The sequence below is a fragment of the Etheostoma spectabile genome, chromosome 22 (assembly GCF_008692095.1).
Source record: "Etheostoma spectabile isolate EspeVRDwgs_2016 chromosome 22, UIUC_Espe_1.0, whole genome shotgun sequence".
Taxonomy (NCBI): Eukaryota; Metazoa; Chordata; class Actinopteri; order Perciformes; family Percidae; genus Etheostoma; species Etheostoma spectabile.
Genome location: NC_045754.1, coordinates 5,038,223 through 5,052,552, shown reverse-complemented (window position 1 = coordinate 5,052,552; position 14,330 = coordinate 5,038,223). Strand labels below are relative to the sequence as shown.

Below are 14,330 nucleotides of genomic sequence, written 5' to 3'. Positions count from 1 at the left end.
TCCTGCTCTGCCTTTGAGAAAATGAAAGCTCAGATGGGGCGATCTGGAATCTTGCTCCTTATGAGGTCATAAGGGGCAAGGTTACCTCCCATTTCTCTGCTTTGTCCGCACTGAGAAATTGGCCCACCCATGAGAAAAAGAGAGACATAATGGCTTGCAAATGAGCTAAGCATGGCAGTTGGCACCCTCCACCTTGCCCCGCCTCTCTCCTCCTCAACAGCATTTAAAGCTACAGACACAATAACGGCACATACTAAGGAAAGCTCATTGTGGGACTGGCTCTAGTGGCTGTAATATTGCACCAAGGCTGATTTTTGGGAAAGAGACTTAAGATATGTTATTAGGGGCCCACTAAGGTCTATATAAAAGCAAGAAGAGCATCATTTCAAAGGCCAAATTGAGAATTAAATTAATAAAGAAGAAAAAAAAACCTATCCTCAATTCACCTTGATTTTAGAGAAAATAGTTTAAGAAAAAAGGACTCAAGGACAAAAAACGTGTAGTAAAAATACAAGACACTGAGTTGGAAATAAATAGCAGAATGTATAGTTTGTGGGTAATTGTACAGTACTACTAAGGTTGTTAAAAATCCTCCAAATTCCCAGAACCAAAAATGAGGACATGACCTCGGCTCCAGCCCAGCAGCAAAGTGAATACAAACTGTTGAGAATTGCCTGTAATTAAAAGATAACATGCTAGAAATTATGCATGGGACACAAAACAAAAGATGTCAGATGCCCACAAGAGAGGAATATATGCTAACTGACATTTCACCTTTAAGTCTCTGCAGCTTCGACCACAAATCTCAAGTTTACACATCAACGGACATTTGATAGGCTATTTTTGTACACAGTCTGAGGCTACCATCTGGCTACATAGAGGAGGCAGCCAGTTCTCGACAGGCCAGGACACAAGGCCTTAAAGGCTAACTGGCTAATTGCCCTAAGCAACCCATTTCCAGTGCCATCTTTTTGGCCTAACTCGAGTGAAGCACAAATGGCGGCCAGATCGAGTCTGCACTAACATTTGCTGCACTTGAAGCGGATTAATTTCACAAACAAAGATGGCTCGCTTCGAAGTTCTCACGCACAGATGTCTGATGAGTACCACTTCACTTCTCAGCCCACTTTAAAACTGCAAGATGAAGCATGTAGGAATAGGAATAAATATCATCACCTTTGAAAAAACGCCAACCATTGGAAGTAATATGGTATCACTCTGCAGAGAAGGCTAATTGAGTGGAAGGTTTTGAAATATATAGCATGTCGTTGATGATATAACGATAAATGCTAAATAGTTTGCTTCCCAACTGATTCACTACCAAGACATGTTTTCCTGCAGTTTTGCCTTAGAGCCTTATTTCAAATCAACTTGTTAGAAGGATTCTCTGAATTCAAGTTTCATTTTTCTTAATTTGAGTGCAGCAACATTTCCTTGATATTTTGCCACTCAAGATTCAGGCACTGATTATTAGAAAAGCATTAAAACAAGCTTGTTGCAAACAGTTTGAAATAGTTTGGCACTGCAATGGCAGACTGTTTCCCTCAAATAGTTAAAGATGTTGGGGAAAAACACGTATGTGCTTTCTTGCTGAGAGGTAGATGAGAAGGTTAATACCACACTCATGTCTGTACGGTTAATATGAAGCTACCACAAGCTGCCTGTTAGCTTACGTTAGCAACAAAAGTGGAGTAGAGAAAACTTAGCTTAGCTCTCTCCAAAGGTCCAAAAACACACTACCAGCCCTTCTAATGCTCACCAAATAAGACATATCTCATGTGTTTCATCCGTATGAAACTGTGTAAAAACAACTTTATGCTAAGCTAAGCTAACCAGGTGCTGGTTTTAGCCTCATATTTACTGCACTCTAAGAAAACAATCCGTAAAACAATAGAAAAAGTGTTGGCAGCTCATTACTTGGACTTTGCCCTTTAATTAAAAAATATGATGTGTGTAGCTACAGTTAAAATACAGAAGGTTTTTCGGTTAGGTTAATTATATAAAATTCTGTCATACAAAGCTGTTAGTAACCCTCTGAAATCAAAAGAAAATTCAAAAATGTAAGGATAAATAGGTTAAAAAAGGTTGCAAAAAACGCAAAGTGCAGTTGTCAGAGCACAAAGTATGCAATTTGAAATGTAAAAAACAAAAATACAACTGCATATGAATCCCAATCTATGGACCAATTTCTGTTAAAATAAGCAGACACACGACAGATATTTTTTACAGTGTGGATAGACATAACTAACTCTTGGCAAGAAAGCTTATAAGCTTATTTTCCAAAATGTCAAACTAGTCTGTGACGAAAATAAGGATTTTAGGCCGCTATTATAGACAGAACGACTTGATAGGATGGAGATTTTCTTTTACAGTGTCCTCTTCCTTTACAAAAAGACCAGCAGTCCCAGAGTTAATGGATATAGCGTCATGCTCTCTGCCTTTTTTTACGATTTGGTACCACAGGAGGGCAAAGGAGAAAAGGCTAGCTATTGATGCGCCAGAGCTTCTTGGTGACCATACTGAATGCACATGTGGCTTTCTTTTCTCCCCCATGTGACAGTTTAATTGTATTTTCAATATAAATTGATCAAAGGGCCATTGTGAATGTACGTTGGGCTGCCACATTGATTTCTGGGGTAGTTTTTTTTCCCCTCTTAATTTGAGTAGAAGGGCAGCAGTAAATTCTCCTCGCCAGCAAGGTGGGCAACTGGGAGGGACGGGTCACTGCAGCAGGCGCTGCAGTTCGATACTCTGAGCTGCCTTGTAATATCATTCAGGGGAAAGAGGAGACACTCTTCACAACCACAAGATCTCTCTGTTTTCATAGAAATGATAGCCGACACAGCATATGTCACACTGTCTATCTCACATCTCAGCCGAAAAGGAGAGGACTCAACGGTTATTAACTGAATTGTCGTGCCGGCAGAGATAGGCAGCTTGATAGACAATCATAGAAAAGGACATTGCAGCTATAACAGCGGGAGAAAGATAATAATGTTGAAGTGGATTGTTTTCAGCCAACCGAGTCTCTGTTTGGAAGCACGTACTGTAAAGCAGAATAGAAAACAAATGCAATTCTGCAGGATATTCTCCTGGCTTGGTTAGACAGAGAGAATAAGAAAGAAAACAAAAACAAAAAACAAGAGTTGTTGTGACCAGAATTCAAGTGGGTTAATGAAACAGTGCTCCACTCCAGATCCTAATCCGAAGATGCTGAAATTCTGCAACACACTCATCGGGCTCGGTTAGACAGACAGAGAAGGAAATGAAAACAGTCATTTTTTACCAGCATTCAAGCAGGCGAACAAAATAGTGTTAAAGATGCTAATCCACAAAGCTGTTCATATCACACGTGCCAGCTTTGCCCTGATAAAACAGCATGAATTAGTAAAGCTTCCGAGCACCTGGGATGAAAAGCTTTTTAATATATGATGAGAAGGGAGACTTTGCAATGTGCGCCCACGTGACCCTGCTGCAACGCACAATATCCCCCCTCAGTCTGTCCACCCCGGCAGAGCCAAGAACGCCAGTAAACACAAAGACAACTCGCGCTCAAAGGAAAATATGCATTCGAACTGTCAAAATTCAAACGTGCCGGCTCACTTGAGTTAACGAGGTGTCAACAACGGACCTCAGAATCACCCAATAGTGCCCGCTTATCAGGGTAAACATTCAGGTGGCGTTGGCCTCGGTTTTGTACTTTGCAAACGTGCCCTCTTTTTGCCCTTTACCTCCCCCTGCAATTATCAACATGTCCTTGGTTATTAAACTGGGGGGGGGGGAAGTAGGCAGGAAAGCTGTGGGAGGGGAAACGACTGGACAAGCTTTTGATGAGTTCTCGGAGATAAATATGTTGGGGGGATTTGGTGGTGGAATTAAAATGTCAGCGCATGCTAAGCTGCTGTTCATGCAGAAAAAAATTTAACGGGAGATAGAGGGGAAGAGAGAGCAAATAATAATGAGAAGCACTACAGACAAGTGGACTCTGGTGGTCCTCTGGCATGATGGTCATGTTGCAGATCCATCAATGATTGGCAGGCGGCCGACGTGCTTGCACTCACGCTGGTACTTTGCAGACTTCAACACACCGGCATTCTGTTTCACAGCACTGTGAAAATGTCACCGTGGGCCCCGAGGTAAAAAAAAAAAAAAAAAAGTATAATGACAACCTGCATGTAACAACACCAGTAAATGCAACATTTTAAACACTCCGACTCTGTGTTTTCTTCTTGGCAGGATGTGAATTTCACCGAGACAAGGTGAAGCCACGAATGTGCATTGTGATGACTCGATGACAGTTTACTAAAGAAGATATGAATCTGTTAAATAACACCAAACACACTTATCAAAGCTGTCAGTGTGTTCTTTGCCAAGGCCCAGATTGGTCAGATCACTGATATGTGCACAGTGTATCAGAAAATACTGAAGTGAATTTGATTTTGTTGACATTCTGGGTACAAAGTGTGCATTGCTGGGAGGTTTTTTCTTTTTTTTTTGCTCTGCATTTCTTAGAGATCACCTGTCAATCAAACAGTGCAGCCAGCACTGTGATGTTGCTCCATTTTCTTGGACTTTATGTAGATAAAGTTCCTGTTCACTCTGACTATTTCTGTTCATGCCAGTTAGGAGATACATCCCTTAAAAAGGGCTAGCTGACACTTTGTGTTCATTAGAGCAAATTAAGCAAATGTGAAAGCTTTCATGGACCAACGCGTGACTCATTGTTGTGCCATAACAATTAGCAATAGAGAGCTGCAAAGTGGGAATTTATTAAAACAAAAATGCCACAAACTGTTGCTTGAAATTGTTGTTTTCGGTGCTGCAGGAACCCACATTATTATATGTGTTTTTTTTCGCCACAGCTTCACTCAGATGGAGATCGAGGAGATGGAAGCGTGAGGTACGTCCTCACAGGGGAGGGAGCGGGGTCCCTCTTTAAGATAGACGAGAAGTCGGGGGACATCCACGCCACCAAGAGGCTGGACAGGGAGGAGAAGGCCTACTACATCCTCCACGCCAAAGCCATCAACCGCTTCACCAACGAGGCGCTGGAGGGTCAGTCCGAGTTCATCATCAAGATCCACGACATCAACGACAACGAGCCTCGATTCACCAAGGACCCCTACATGGCCAGAGTTCCTGAAATGTCTGACATTGGTAAGTTCTTATTCCTCGTATTATTATTATTATTCCTCATAATTCCCTGAACTGTCCACAGTGTGTGTACATACCTGCACTGTAGGACTGTGTGATCATTGTTAATTGGAAACATATCATGATATTCAACTTGATAATAATTAACTTAAGAAATAATTCTGGGCAAACGGTTTAGTGTGAACTTTTTTGGGGGGGGTTTCCCGTTTTATAGGTTTTGTTAACCCTTAATAGATAAACACACAAAAGACGGATCAGTTCATAAGTAATAACAATAATAAACAATGTACTGCATACAAAATGAATAAGTAATACTAGGATGGTGTGTGTACAGCAGGCAAAGAGAACTGCATTTAGCGTGTAAAGCCATATTTATTGATCATAAAACACACAATGTTTGAGTGTTTACACAAATGAAGGTGTGTGTGTGTGAGGAGCGGTATTAAAGGCTTACGATATTCAAATAGGATAGAGATGTTATAAAATGTCAGTCTTACTGGATCAATGGGACTTTATCAATCATAATAATGATGCAGGCTCAACAAAGAGCGCCCCGCTAATTAAATGAGACTAGGAGCTGTTTAATGACCGGAGAATAAACAAGGTAAAGAGTCTCTGTGACGGTTCCAGCACTGGTGCAGATAATCTTTTAAATACAGTATTGTATACTATCTTATTAAAAACAGCATTTCATTTAACAACCAGCATTGTCAGCCGTGCCATCACAGTAAATAAATGCAGATTCCACTTCTTCAGTTTCTTAGACAGCACCATTTGCTGATTTTGTGTCATCATTTCATCTTCTCTTCCGGCACCAAATTAAACTTTAATTCACCTTGTACTTTGGCTCTAGCTTGGTCTAAAAGTACACAGTTGCCTCATGTATATAGATCAACAATATAACTAAGGCTTCTAATCAATACTTGCATGAAAACATGGTTTGAACTTTCTGTTCTGCTGCGGCGGAGCTTCAGGGACTGAGGGACATCGGTCCTGCAGCCCAGACATGTGACAGAGTTGTCACTTGGTTCAGCAACCCCAAGAGAGAGGCCAGCACTTATCGAAGGGCAGCACGGGTGCCCATGGCAACAACCGAGGTGTGATGTCACCGCTTGGCAGAGCATGTGTTCACGAGTGACTGCGTCGAGACACTGTCCCTTTAAATGTGACATCCACTTTGAGTTTTATTATAGTCTCACGGCTCTGACATTCTTCTCTCGGACTCTCGGGCTGGGACGACATTGACGCGCCCCTCCTTTGACAACTGAACGATTACAGTCGAGCTAATTCCCTCCCCCTGCACAGAAACTGCGATAAATCCTGACTTGTTTGTCAGAACATTCTTTTCTCAAAAGCTTAAAGTTGACGATGAGATGGCTGATGTGGATCAGTGATATTTTCTAAAAAGCCGCCATGTCAGAGAAGCCTCTTTGAGTCTAATTCCCTAGTTAAAGGTATTAGTGATCAAGGTTCGGTGAACTTTGCTGAGGAATCCTCCTCAACTTTCACTTACGCCAAATCAGACAGCTGTGGTCTCTCTCTGTCTCTGCTTTTTGGTCCATACGAGTTCTTTTTTCACACGATATCCTTTGATTTCAAAGGAGGGAAACACTCCTCTCACCCCTTACAGATCATAGCTGACATCAAATTAGAGAAGTTTCATGGGGTCGTTAGCCCATTGTATTGCACAATTCTATATTTATACCACTTTGCCATTAAATATTTCCACTTAATTAATTTTCTTCTGCATGTAATGAGGCAACACTTTTGGCCCCGCAAGGCGCCGTTTGGGAGGTAGCACTTGGCTAACCGTTTCCCTTTGTTCTGCTGAAATAGGGCTTCAGCCTCTCTGGAAGACAAAATGGATCACAGTCGTCCGTCTGCTATCAGATATTTGGCTTCTTAGAGACACTGCAGATCTGTGGATGCACTAATAGGCTTCTTGGGGTTTGCAAAGAGCCGGTATCGGTGCCGCTTGTATGCTTAGAGAGATATACTTAGAAAAATACATTAGGACTTATCGATTACCCGCCTAAATCAATCATGTATAAGGGTCTAATTGGCTGAGGAATAAAGATTGGTTTGGGTAATGCAAAGGGACAGAAATTATCAGTCACATTCTGCATGAGCGTGATTGGAAGAGGATCCGACACCTCATCAGAAGGTGCATCAGCTCGACCAATTATCCAGCAGGCAATTTTCAGCAGTATTGAAGAGTTGATCTAAATCATTGTCATGAATCTTCTTTCCCCAGGCACCTCTGTGATTCAGGTGACAGCCATAGACGCAGATGACGCCACATATGGGAACAGCGCCAGGGTGGTGTACAGCATCCTGGAGGGGCAGCCGTACTTCTCTGTGGACCCAGAAACCGGTCAGTGTCAGGTCAAAAAGTCAAATCCACCCCAAAAAGACTAAAACTCTTAATGTACTCAATATACTGTACAGCTATTGGTGGTGTACTTGCATGCCTCCATGTTGTTTCTATTCCTTTCTAGTGTAGGAAGTGACATGTAGTTCACTGCAGTTTTTCTACAAACGGTTGTCTGTACCCTGAAGAAACAATCCTCACTTTACGAGAATCAAGTAAAACTAAACATCATGCTCAAGTTGCAGTAATAACCCCTTCATAAAACTTGAAGACTTCTTGTAACTTTCAGTTTGTGTTGATTCTAGCGGCCGCTGTGGACAAAGGCAATAGTGTTTTTACCACCCCTGCTGTCATAAAGGTCTTTGTTAGCGGTGCTGTGTTGCCGAGTTAGTGTCACAGGCGCAATTTACAGGGTACAGTTACAACCCCACCAATAAAAACTGGCCAGCCCCCCCCCCCACACACACACACACACAAAAGCTGTTATAATGTCAGTTACATAGATAAAGACATTTACACCATACCTTGATGCAGAAAAGACACAAATTGTTGCAGAATTTTGCTGACATGCTCAAAATTTCATTTTTGCTCAAAAGTGGAGATATCACCGCCAAGATGGACTCTGGTTTTCGCCCGTCGTCACTTTCTTTTTTAACTTTTGGTCGTTCTTCGTTTGATTTCCTTCTTTTCTGTGATGGCCCTGATCCAGAATCAGCCATAACTACAACAGATAACTTCTAAAATTAAAATACAATTAGGACTATATAAAGAAATCTCTAGCTACCCTTTACCTGGCTGGATACACTAACACAGGCTTTTCCGGTGTTACGTCAAAATCGGTGACCCATCATAATGTGTTCGTATAGAGCCAATCTACCGGCCGTAAGTCATTTTGTTACATAGTTGGAAAAATCGGACCTGTGAAGAGGCATTAATTAAAAAAAACATATTAGAAATAGCGTTCTTTTTACAGTTTCAACTTGTTTTCTGTTACAGTTTATTTAGGAACATCAGATGAATAATTACACGGTTTTATTTTTTTTGTAGCGTTGAGATCTTTCCAATCTCAGCAGCAGTGAAATTTGATCACAGAACTTCAAAAGTGGACATCATGTCTCGGTGTCCTTCAGAATCAAGAGACGGGGGCTTCTTTGGAGATACACTAGAATGTTGCACCCATACAAGGAAAAATCCATCAAAAGGCAAAGATTAGAACGTCTCCTCGCCGCGTGTAGCCTCAGTAAACCTGCATGCACTGCAGCCACAAAGGATGTTTGCTTTCTGAATCATGCACACAACTCCTCAGTATTTATTTAGTGGGAAAAGCGTCCATCCTTCAGCTCTAACAATGCTACTGCCATTGCACTCTCCACCTACATACGAGTTTACACCCTTTCATCTGGAGATGGCCATTCTGGGAAAACATAACAAGTCGCTGAGGCAGAAATAAAGGAGGCAAGCTGAGCTTCTACCAAGAAAGGAAATTAAAACAATGTATCTCATAATAACTCCCTGAATGCTGTGAGTTATACTTACACCGATCCAAAAATACCAACATGTCTGCGACCTCTCGCAAGCTGACGGGGCGAGGGGGATTTGTTGTAGAGAGAGTGGCAAATCACCAACCCTGAAAATCTAGTTTTAATCATTAATGTGCGCTTTGGAACACATCCCGCGTGTGTCTTTTTTTCTTAAACAAAAGAGAAACGGCAAAAAAAAAAAGCCATTTGCAGATTAGCGGTGGGATTAACAGTAATATGGTTTATCCCACATGTGGTATGTAAGCTGACATCCCCTCTTACACAAAGACATGCCTGGACATCACATTATACGCAGGATTTGTTTCTCCTCTTCTCCTCCCTGTGTGTGTGTATTGTAGTCATTAAGCAACAACAAAGGTAGACAGAGATATAGAGCGGGCATGATGCCGTTATAAAGTGGCTATACGTTTGCCGTGGCTATAACGATCGCTGTTCTCTTAACAGTGTGTTGCCTGTGAGATAAATTGCACATCGTTAGGACTGGAGAAAAAAAGGATGAAGGAAGTTGCATTGTGTCTGCATTTCGTTTTCAAACCCAATATGGATGGGGGAGAGAGAAAAGAGCAAGTTGGAGAGCCATTAGAACATCGTAGGCCAGTGTGATCTGAGCCTGAGTGATGCACCACGTCAGCCTCTCTTTCTTTGTTATTTTTTGACATGCAATGAATCATCTACTCAGACTGGAAGTTTGTCAAAGCAGTTTATTACAGTAAGGGTGAAATTTATTTTTTTCATCTTTGTTCTCCTTCTCCACGTCTGTCTGCCTGCCTCTCTTAAGAGCGGCTCTGATGGGAGATGGAGCACACCTTTTGTATACGCTGCCAATTACCGCTTCACTCAGCCTCCGTCCTGACTCCAAACTAGAGATCTAACGTGTCAGAGCGCAGAAGTAAGCAACTGCACGGCACTTGAAAGGCTGAATATTAACAGTCTTAATTTCAAAAAGAAGAGGTAAATGATGCCGAACGCGTTTTGGAAGCGAATGTAACACGAAGAAAATTCAAGGAATACTCTGTGGCCCCTTTGGTCCACTCACCGGTTAAATTATGAGAACACAGACACCAAAATGTGCTCCTGTGTGACCGCTGAGCTCCATGCCGCTGCACTTACTCAGCGAGAGAACTGACCTTTCAGTAATAAAATGTTCCTCGTAGTTCAATTATCTGGCCTGTAGATGCATGAATCTGAAAAATGAAATACCATTCATACGATAGAGCTGATGGCAGGCTTTTTAAGGGCTAGTTCAGAGGAGTGCATTGATGTGAAGATACACGCGCAGTTCACTCGTCTTTGTATCATATGGTGGGTTGAAGATTGTTCACAAACCTGTCACACTGGAGATGACTATTTATTGGCTAACTGTACATATCATAACTGAATTCACTCAAAGTGCACACACTGTATTTGAAGCTAACAACTCTTTTCAGTATCAATTCATGATCACGATTATTGTTTTAATGAATCAGTTCATCATTTAGTCTAAAAAAAGATCTCAAAGTCAAAGGCGACATCATTAAAATGCATTGAAGTGTTTATTATATTTTCTTACAGCCCAAGGTTTTACCTGATCAGCAGTTCACAGCTGACAGATGTTCAGTTTACGTTGATGTTTGACTAAGAAAAGCAGCAAATTGTCACATTATAAGAGCTAAAACACGAGAATTTATTGGCTTGAAAAATGACTGAAAAGATCCATTGAAAACTCAAAATATTTGCTGATTCATTGTCTGTTAACCACGCGTATTTTTAAGCCAATTGTTATTTTTTCCATTCATATTGAAACAACGCAAATGAAACTTGTGATTGATTGGGCTGTATAAAGACACTTGACTTGACCAGATTATTAAATAACCAGATAGATGGGTGCTCGTTTTAAATGAACTCTCACTATGAATCTGTGCATTTCTCCTCAGGACTGATCAAGACAGCCCTGCCCGGCATGGACAGAGAAGTGAAAGAGAACTACCAGGTTGTGATCCAGGCTAAAGACATGGCCGGACAGATGGGCGGGCTCTCGGGCACCACGACGGTCAGCATCACCCTTTCTGACGTGAACGACAACCCGCCACGCTTCACCAAGAGTGAGTACAGCCTTCTGGAACCCACACACACAGTGACCAATACGTAGCCCATGAAAACCACTTGTCAGTGTGAGCCGGTGCCAAGCAGGCAGCCCCCATCTGGTGTCAGTTTCAAAATGAATTTGGATTATTGCAGGGAGCTCTGGGTTTTGTGCGACTAAGGCGGGCCTCTTAAAGGCAGCGAATAATTAAATATAGAGCCATATGACAGAGCAAAGGGTCCTGCAAAGTGCATCAGATCAGCCCTGTAATCCCTATTAAATGAGGAGAGTACATTCTCTCGGTTTTATCCCCCTCACTCTTCCTCTCTCTTTGTCCATCTCATGCTAGTAAGTCTTTCTTCTGCTGCCTTTTACTCCTTCAAACCAATGTTCTCAATTCAGTGCTCCAAATGTCCTTGGTGCATTTCCCCCCTCTTTTTGTTACCCCTCTCGTCATAAATCATCAATCCTCCCGTCCTACTCCCTTCCTACTCACTTTCTGTCTGACACATTGTCTCCTTTTCTACTCTTCCCCCTCCCCCCTCCTCCCACCCATATCACTTCCTCTCGTGCATCTGGCAAACGGCGACGGCGGCCCGGATCATATCGACAGATTACTGCTATTGTCATGCCCCCCCCCCCCCCCCCCCCGCACCAACGGCAAGACACTGTCATCTCAGCTCGCACCAATGAATGAAAAGTGAGAGGAGGGAGGAGATGGATACAACAGGGATAGAGGAGGTGACAGAAGGGGAAGATAGAGGAGGAAGAAAGAAGAAGAGTGATTCAGACGACAGAAAGGCAGCCTGTGATGGAGGGAGGGGATGGGGTGGGGGGGGGGGTGGAGACAGAGAGAGGGCAAGGTTGAAAGAGGGAGAAAGAGGAAAAGATATTGTAATGGGACACCCAGAGGAGGTAGAGTGTCAGGAAGCGATATCATTGTTGTCTGCCGGAGTGATGCTTCTTTTTTTCTACTCGATGCTAAATACCTGTTAGCCTAAGGAAACCTTCTCGTAGTGCGTCGCTTTCTTCTGTGTGTGTGTGTGAGTGAGTGAGTGAGTGAGTGAGTGAGTGAGTGAGTGAGAGAGTGAGTGAGTGAGTGAGTGAGTATGTGTGTGTGTGTTACTGTGTGCGTGTGGAGGGCAAGTGTCAGCGTCACAGAGACCTGCCGACTCAGGCGTTGCCAAAACACTGTCAGCATGTTTTATTAGTGTGTCAGTGCTGTTTGTCTCCGCAGGCTGTGTGTATATCACGCCCGCTCCCTCCCGCCGTCCAGCTATTTATTTAAGCATACGAGATGCAGCTGGGGCCGCCGTGGCCGACAGGCAGCCATCAATTTTCCCGCCTCAAACCAGGAAATCATCTTACAAACTAAAAAAAAAAAAAGAGGAAGAGGCAATTAATTTACGTTGAGTAAATTGGCCCAGAATTTATGTTACATCCTAAACTTCTGAGTGGTGAGTCAATACCGCTTGTAGCAACTTACGCAAAAGGCCAAATGTCTGTTTTGAAAATGAAATATGTTTTACCGCATATGAAATGGCTGCTCCACAGCTGATCTACAAACGTTGCAGCACTAAATCTCCCACACGGTTTCCCCTTTTCACACACTCTCCCTCTCTCCGGCTGGCTCGTATATTGCTGCTCTCCGATTGGCTCTGACTCACTTTCTCCCTGACTCGCTGTCTTGTATTCCTGCTCTCCGCTTACACTCTTTTCTTCTTTCACTGACAGGGTCATAAAAAGTATGCAGGATATGACGCGTGTTTTTTTTTTCAGGTGTATCCTCTGTGTCTTTGTAAATTAATCTTGGGTGGATTTATTGGCTTTAATACTTCTTGATTATTCTTTTAATTGTGATATAATCTCAAAAGAATTGCATCTTTGTGTGGAGAACGGGAACTGGAACATGACAAGAAATACCAGGGGCATGACCCCAGTTGTCATGGCCCCGCTCACACACTCAATCTCTGACTCACTTCCACTCCAGAGACTTTCCTTTTTGTAACTGTGTCTTGTTTTTGTTTTTTTTACATCTTTTCATGCAAATCACAAAGATACAATTCTTTCTCTCCAGCCGTCTACGAGTTCAGAGTGCCCGAGTCCACCGAGCTCGGGTCTGTGGTCGGAGTGATCCAGGCTATGGACGCCGACATCGGCGAGAACGCCGAGATGGACTACAGGATCATCGGGAGCGACGGCCCCGGCATGTTTGATATCTCCACCAACAAGAGCACGCAGGACGGTGTCATCGTGCTGAGGAAGGTCAGAGACTCTCCGCTGGCGTTCTGTGAGACGTTATTATGGAACCCATTGCAGTCCTAGACAAGACCCGCCCTTCAATAGCATTTGCGCTCTGCGATTGGCCAGGCTTCCATGCTCGTGCGGGGCAACGGAACCCAATTTTTTCAGGTCCTATCCCCTAGCCAATCATCTATCCTAACCTTAACTACCAAACCCCAACGCCTAACCTCAACCAACCAGGCTGCCTCGTAGGGCGGGTCTTGCCTAGAACTGCAATATCATCCATAAAACCCCTTCTGTGAGGGGTGGTATCGGCAGGGGTGTGGTTTTCAAATCCCATGTTTTCTCTTTGTCAGAAATACAACCAACGGACGTATCATAATTCTGCTCAGCCAAACAAACTCACTTAGTTCTAACAAAGAAGTCGCTCATCAATAATCAACCTTTTTCCGTCATGCCATGAGTGAGCCGATTACATGATGCACACGGTGTGCAAAGTTTTCAACACAACTGCAGGACGCTGTCAAGTTTGTTACCTTGCTGAAGAGTTGGAGGTCTGCAGCCCGCAATTCTTCATCTAACAGCTCCCTGTGGCTGCTCCTTCTTTTTCTGCAATCCTGCAAGGTTTAGAACTGATTCGCCCAAAAATGACCATGTCTTGTTTTGTGGACATATTTTCGATGAGCGATCACAGTAGACGCTAACTGCTGTGACAAATGAGTTTCTGTTGACTGGTTCACATTGAAAGCCCCCCTGTGTTTTCAGTTGAAAACCTTTATATGAAGCAGAAGCACACATTTCCAGTGAAGTGTATGAAGGCAATTTGAATACCGGCGGACTCCGGCTATCAATGAAAACTATTATATACAGCACAGAAATAATTACAGAATATGAATTCATTGAATGGATGAAAAAATAATTCATACTCTTCAGTGATCCCCTATGGGGAAATTACAAT

At 42.9% G+C, this 14,330-nt stretch overlaps 1 protein-coding gene and 1 long non-coding RNA gene across 2 annotated transcripts in view; one reads left to right on the top strand and one right to left on the bottom strand.

Moving 5' to 3' along the window:
• The window catches only part of LOC116671982 (cadherin-6), a 78,224-nt gene that overhangs the window by 31,140 nt on the left and 32,754 nt on the right, over positions 1-14,330 (top strand). Inside the window, exons 3-6 of the mRNA XM_032503465.1 lie at positions 4,863-5,157; positions 7,409-7,528; positions 10,980-11,147; positions 13,206-13,393. Coding sequence (XP_032359356.1) covers positions 4,863-5,157; positions 7,409-7,528; positions 10,980-11,147; positions 13,206-13,393 — 771 coding nt within the window. The remainder of the gene's footprint in view (positions 1-4,862; positions 5,158-7,408; positions 7,529-10,979; positions 11,148-13,205; positions 13,394-14,330) is intronic.
• The window catches only part of LOC116671984 (uncharacterized), a 28,674-nt gene that overhangs the window by 4,868 nt on the left and 9,476 nt on the right, over positions 1-14,330 (bottom strand). The gene's annotated exons all lie outside the window — the stretch shown is intronic.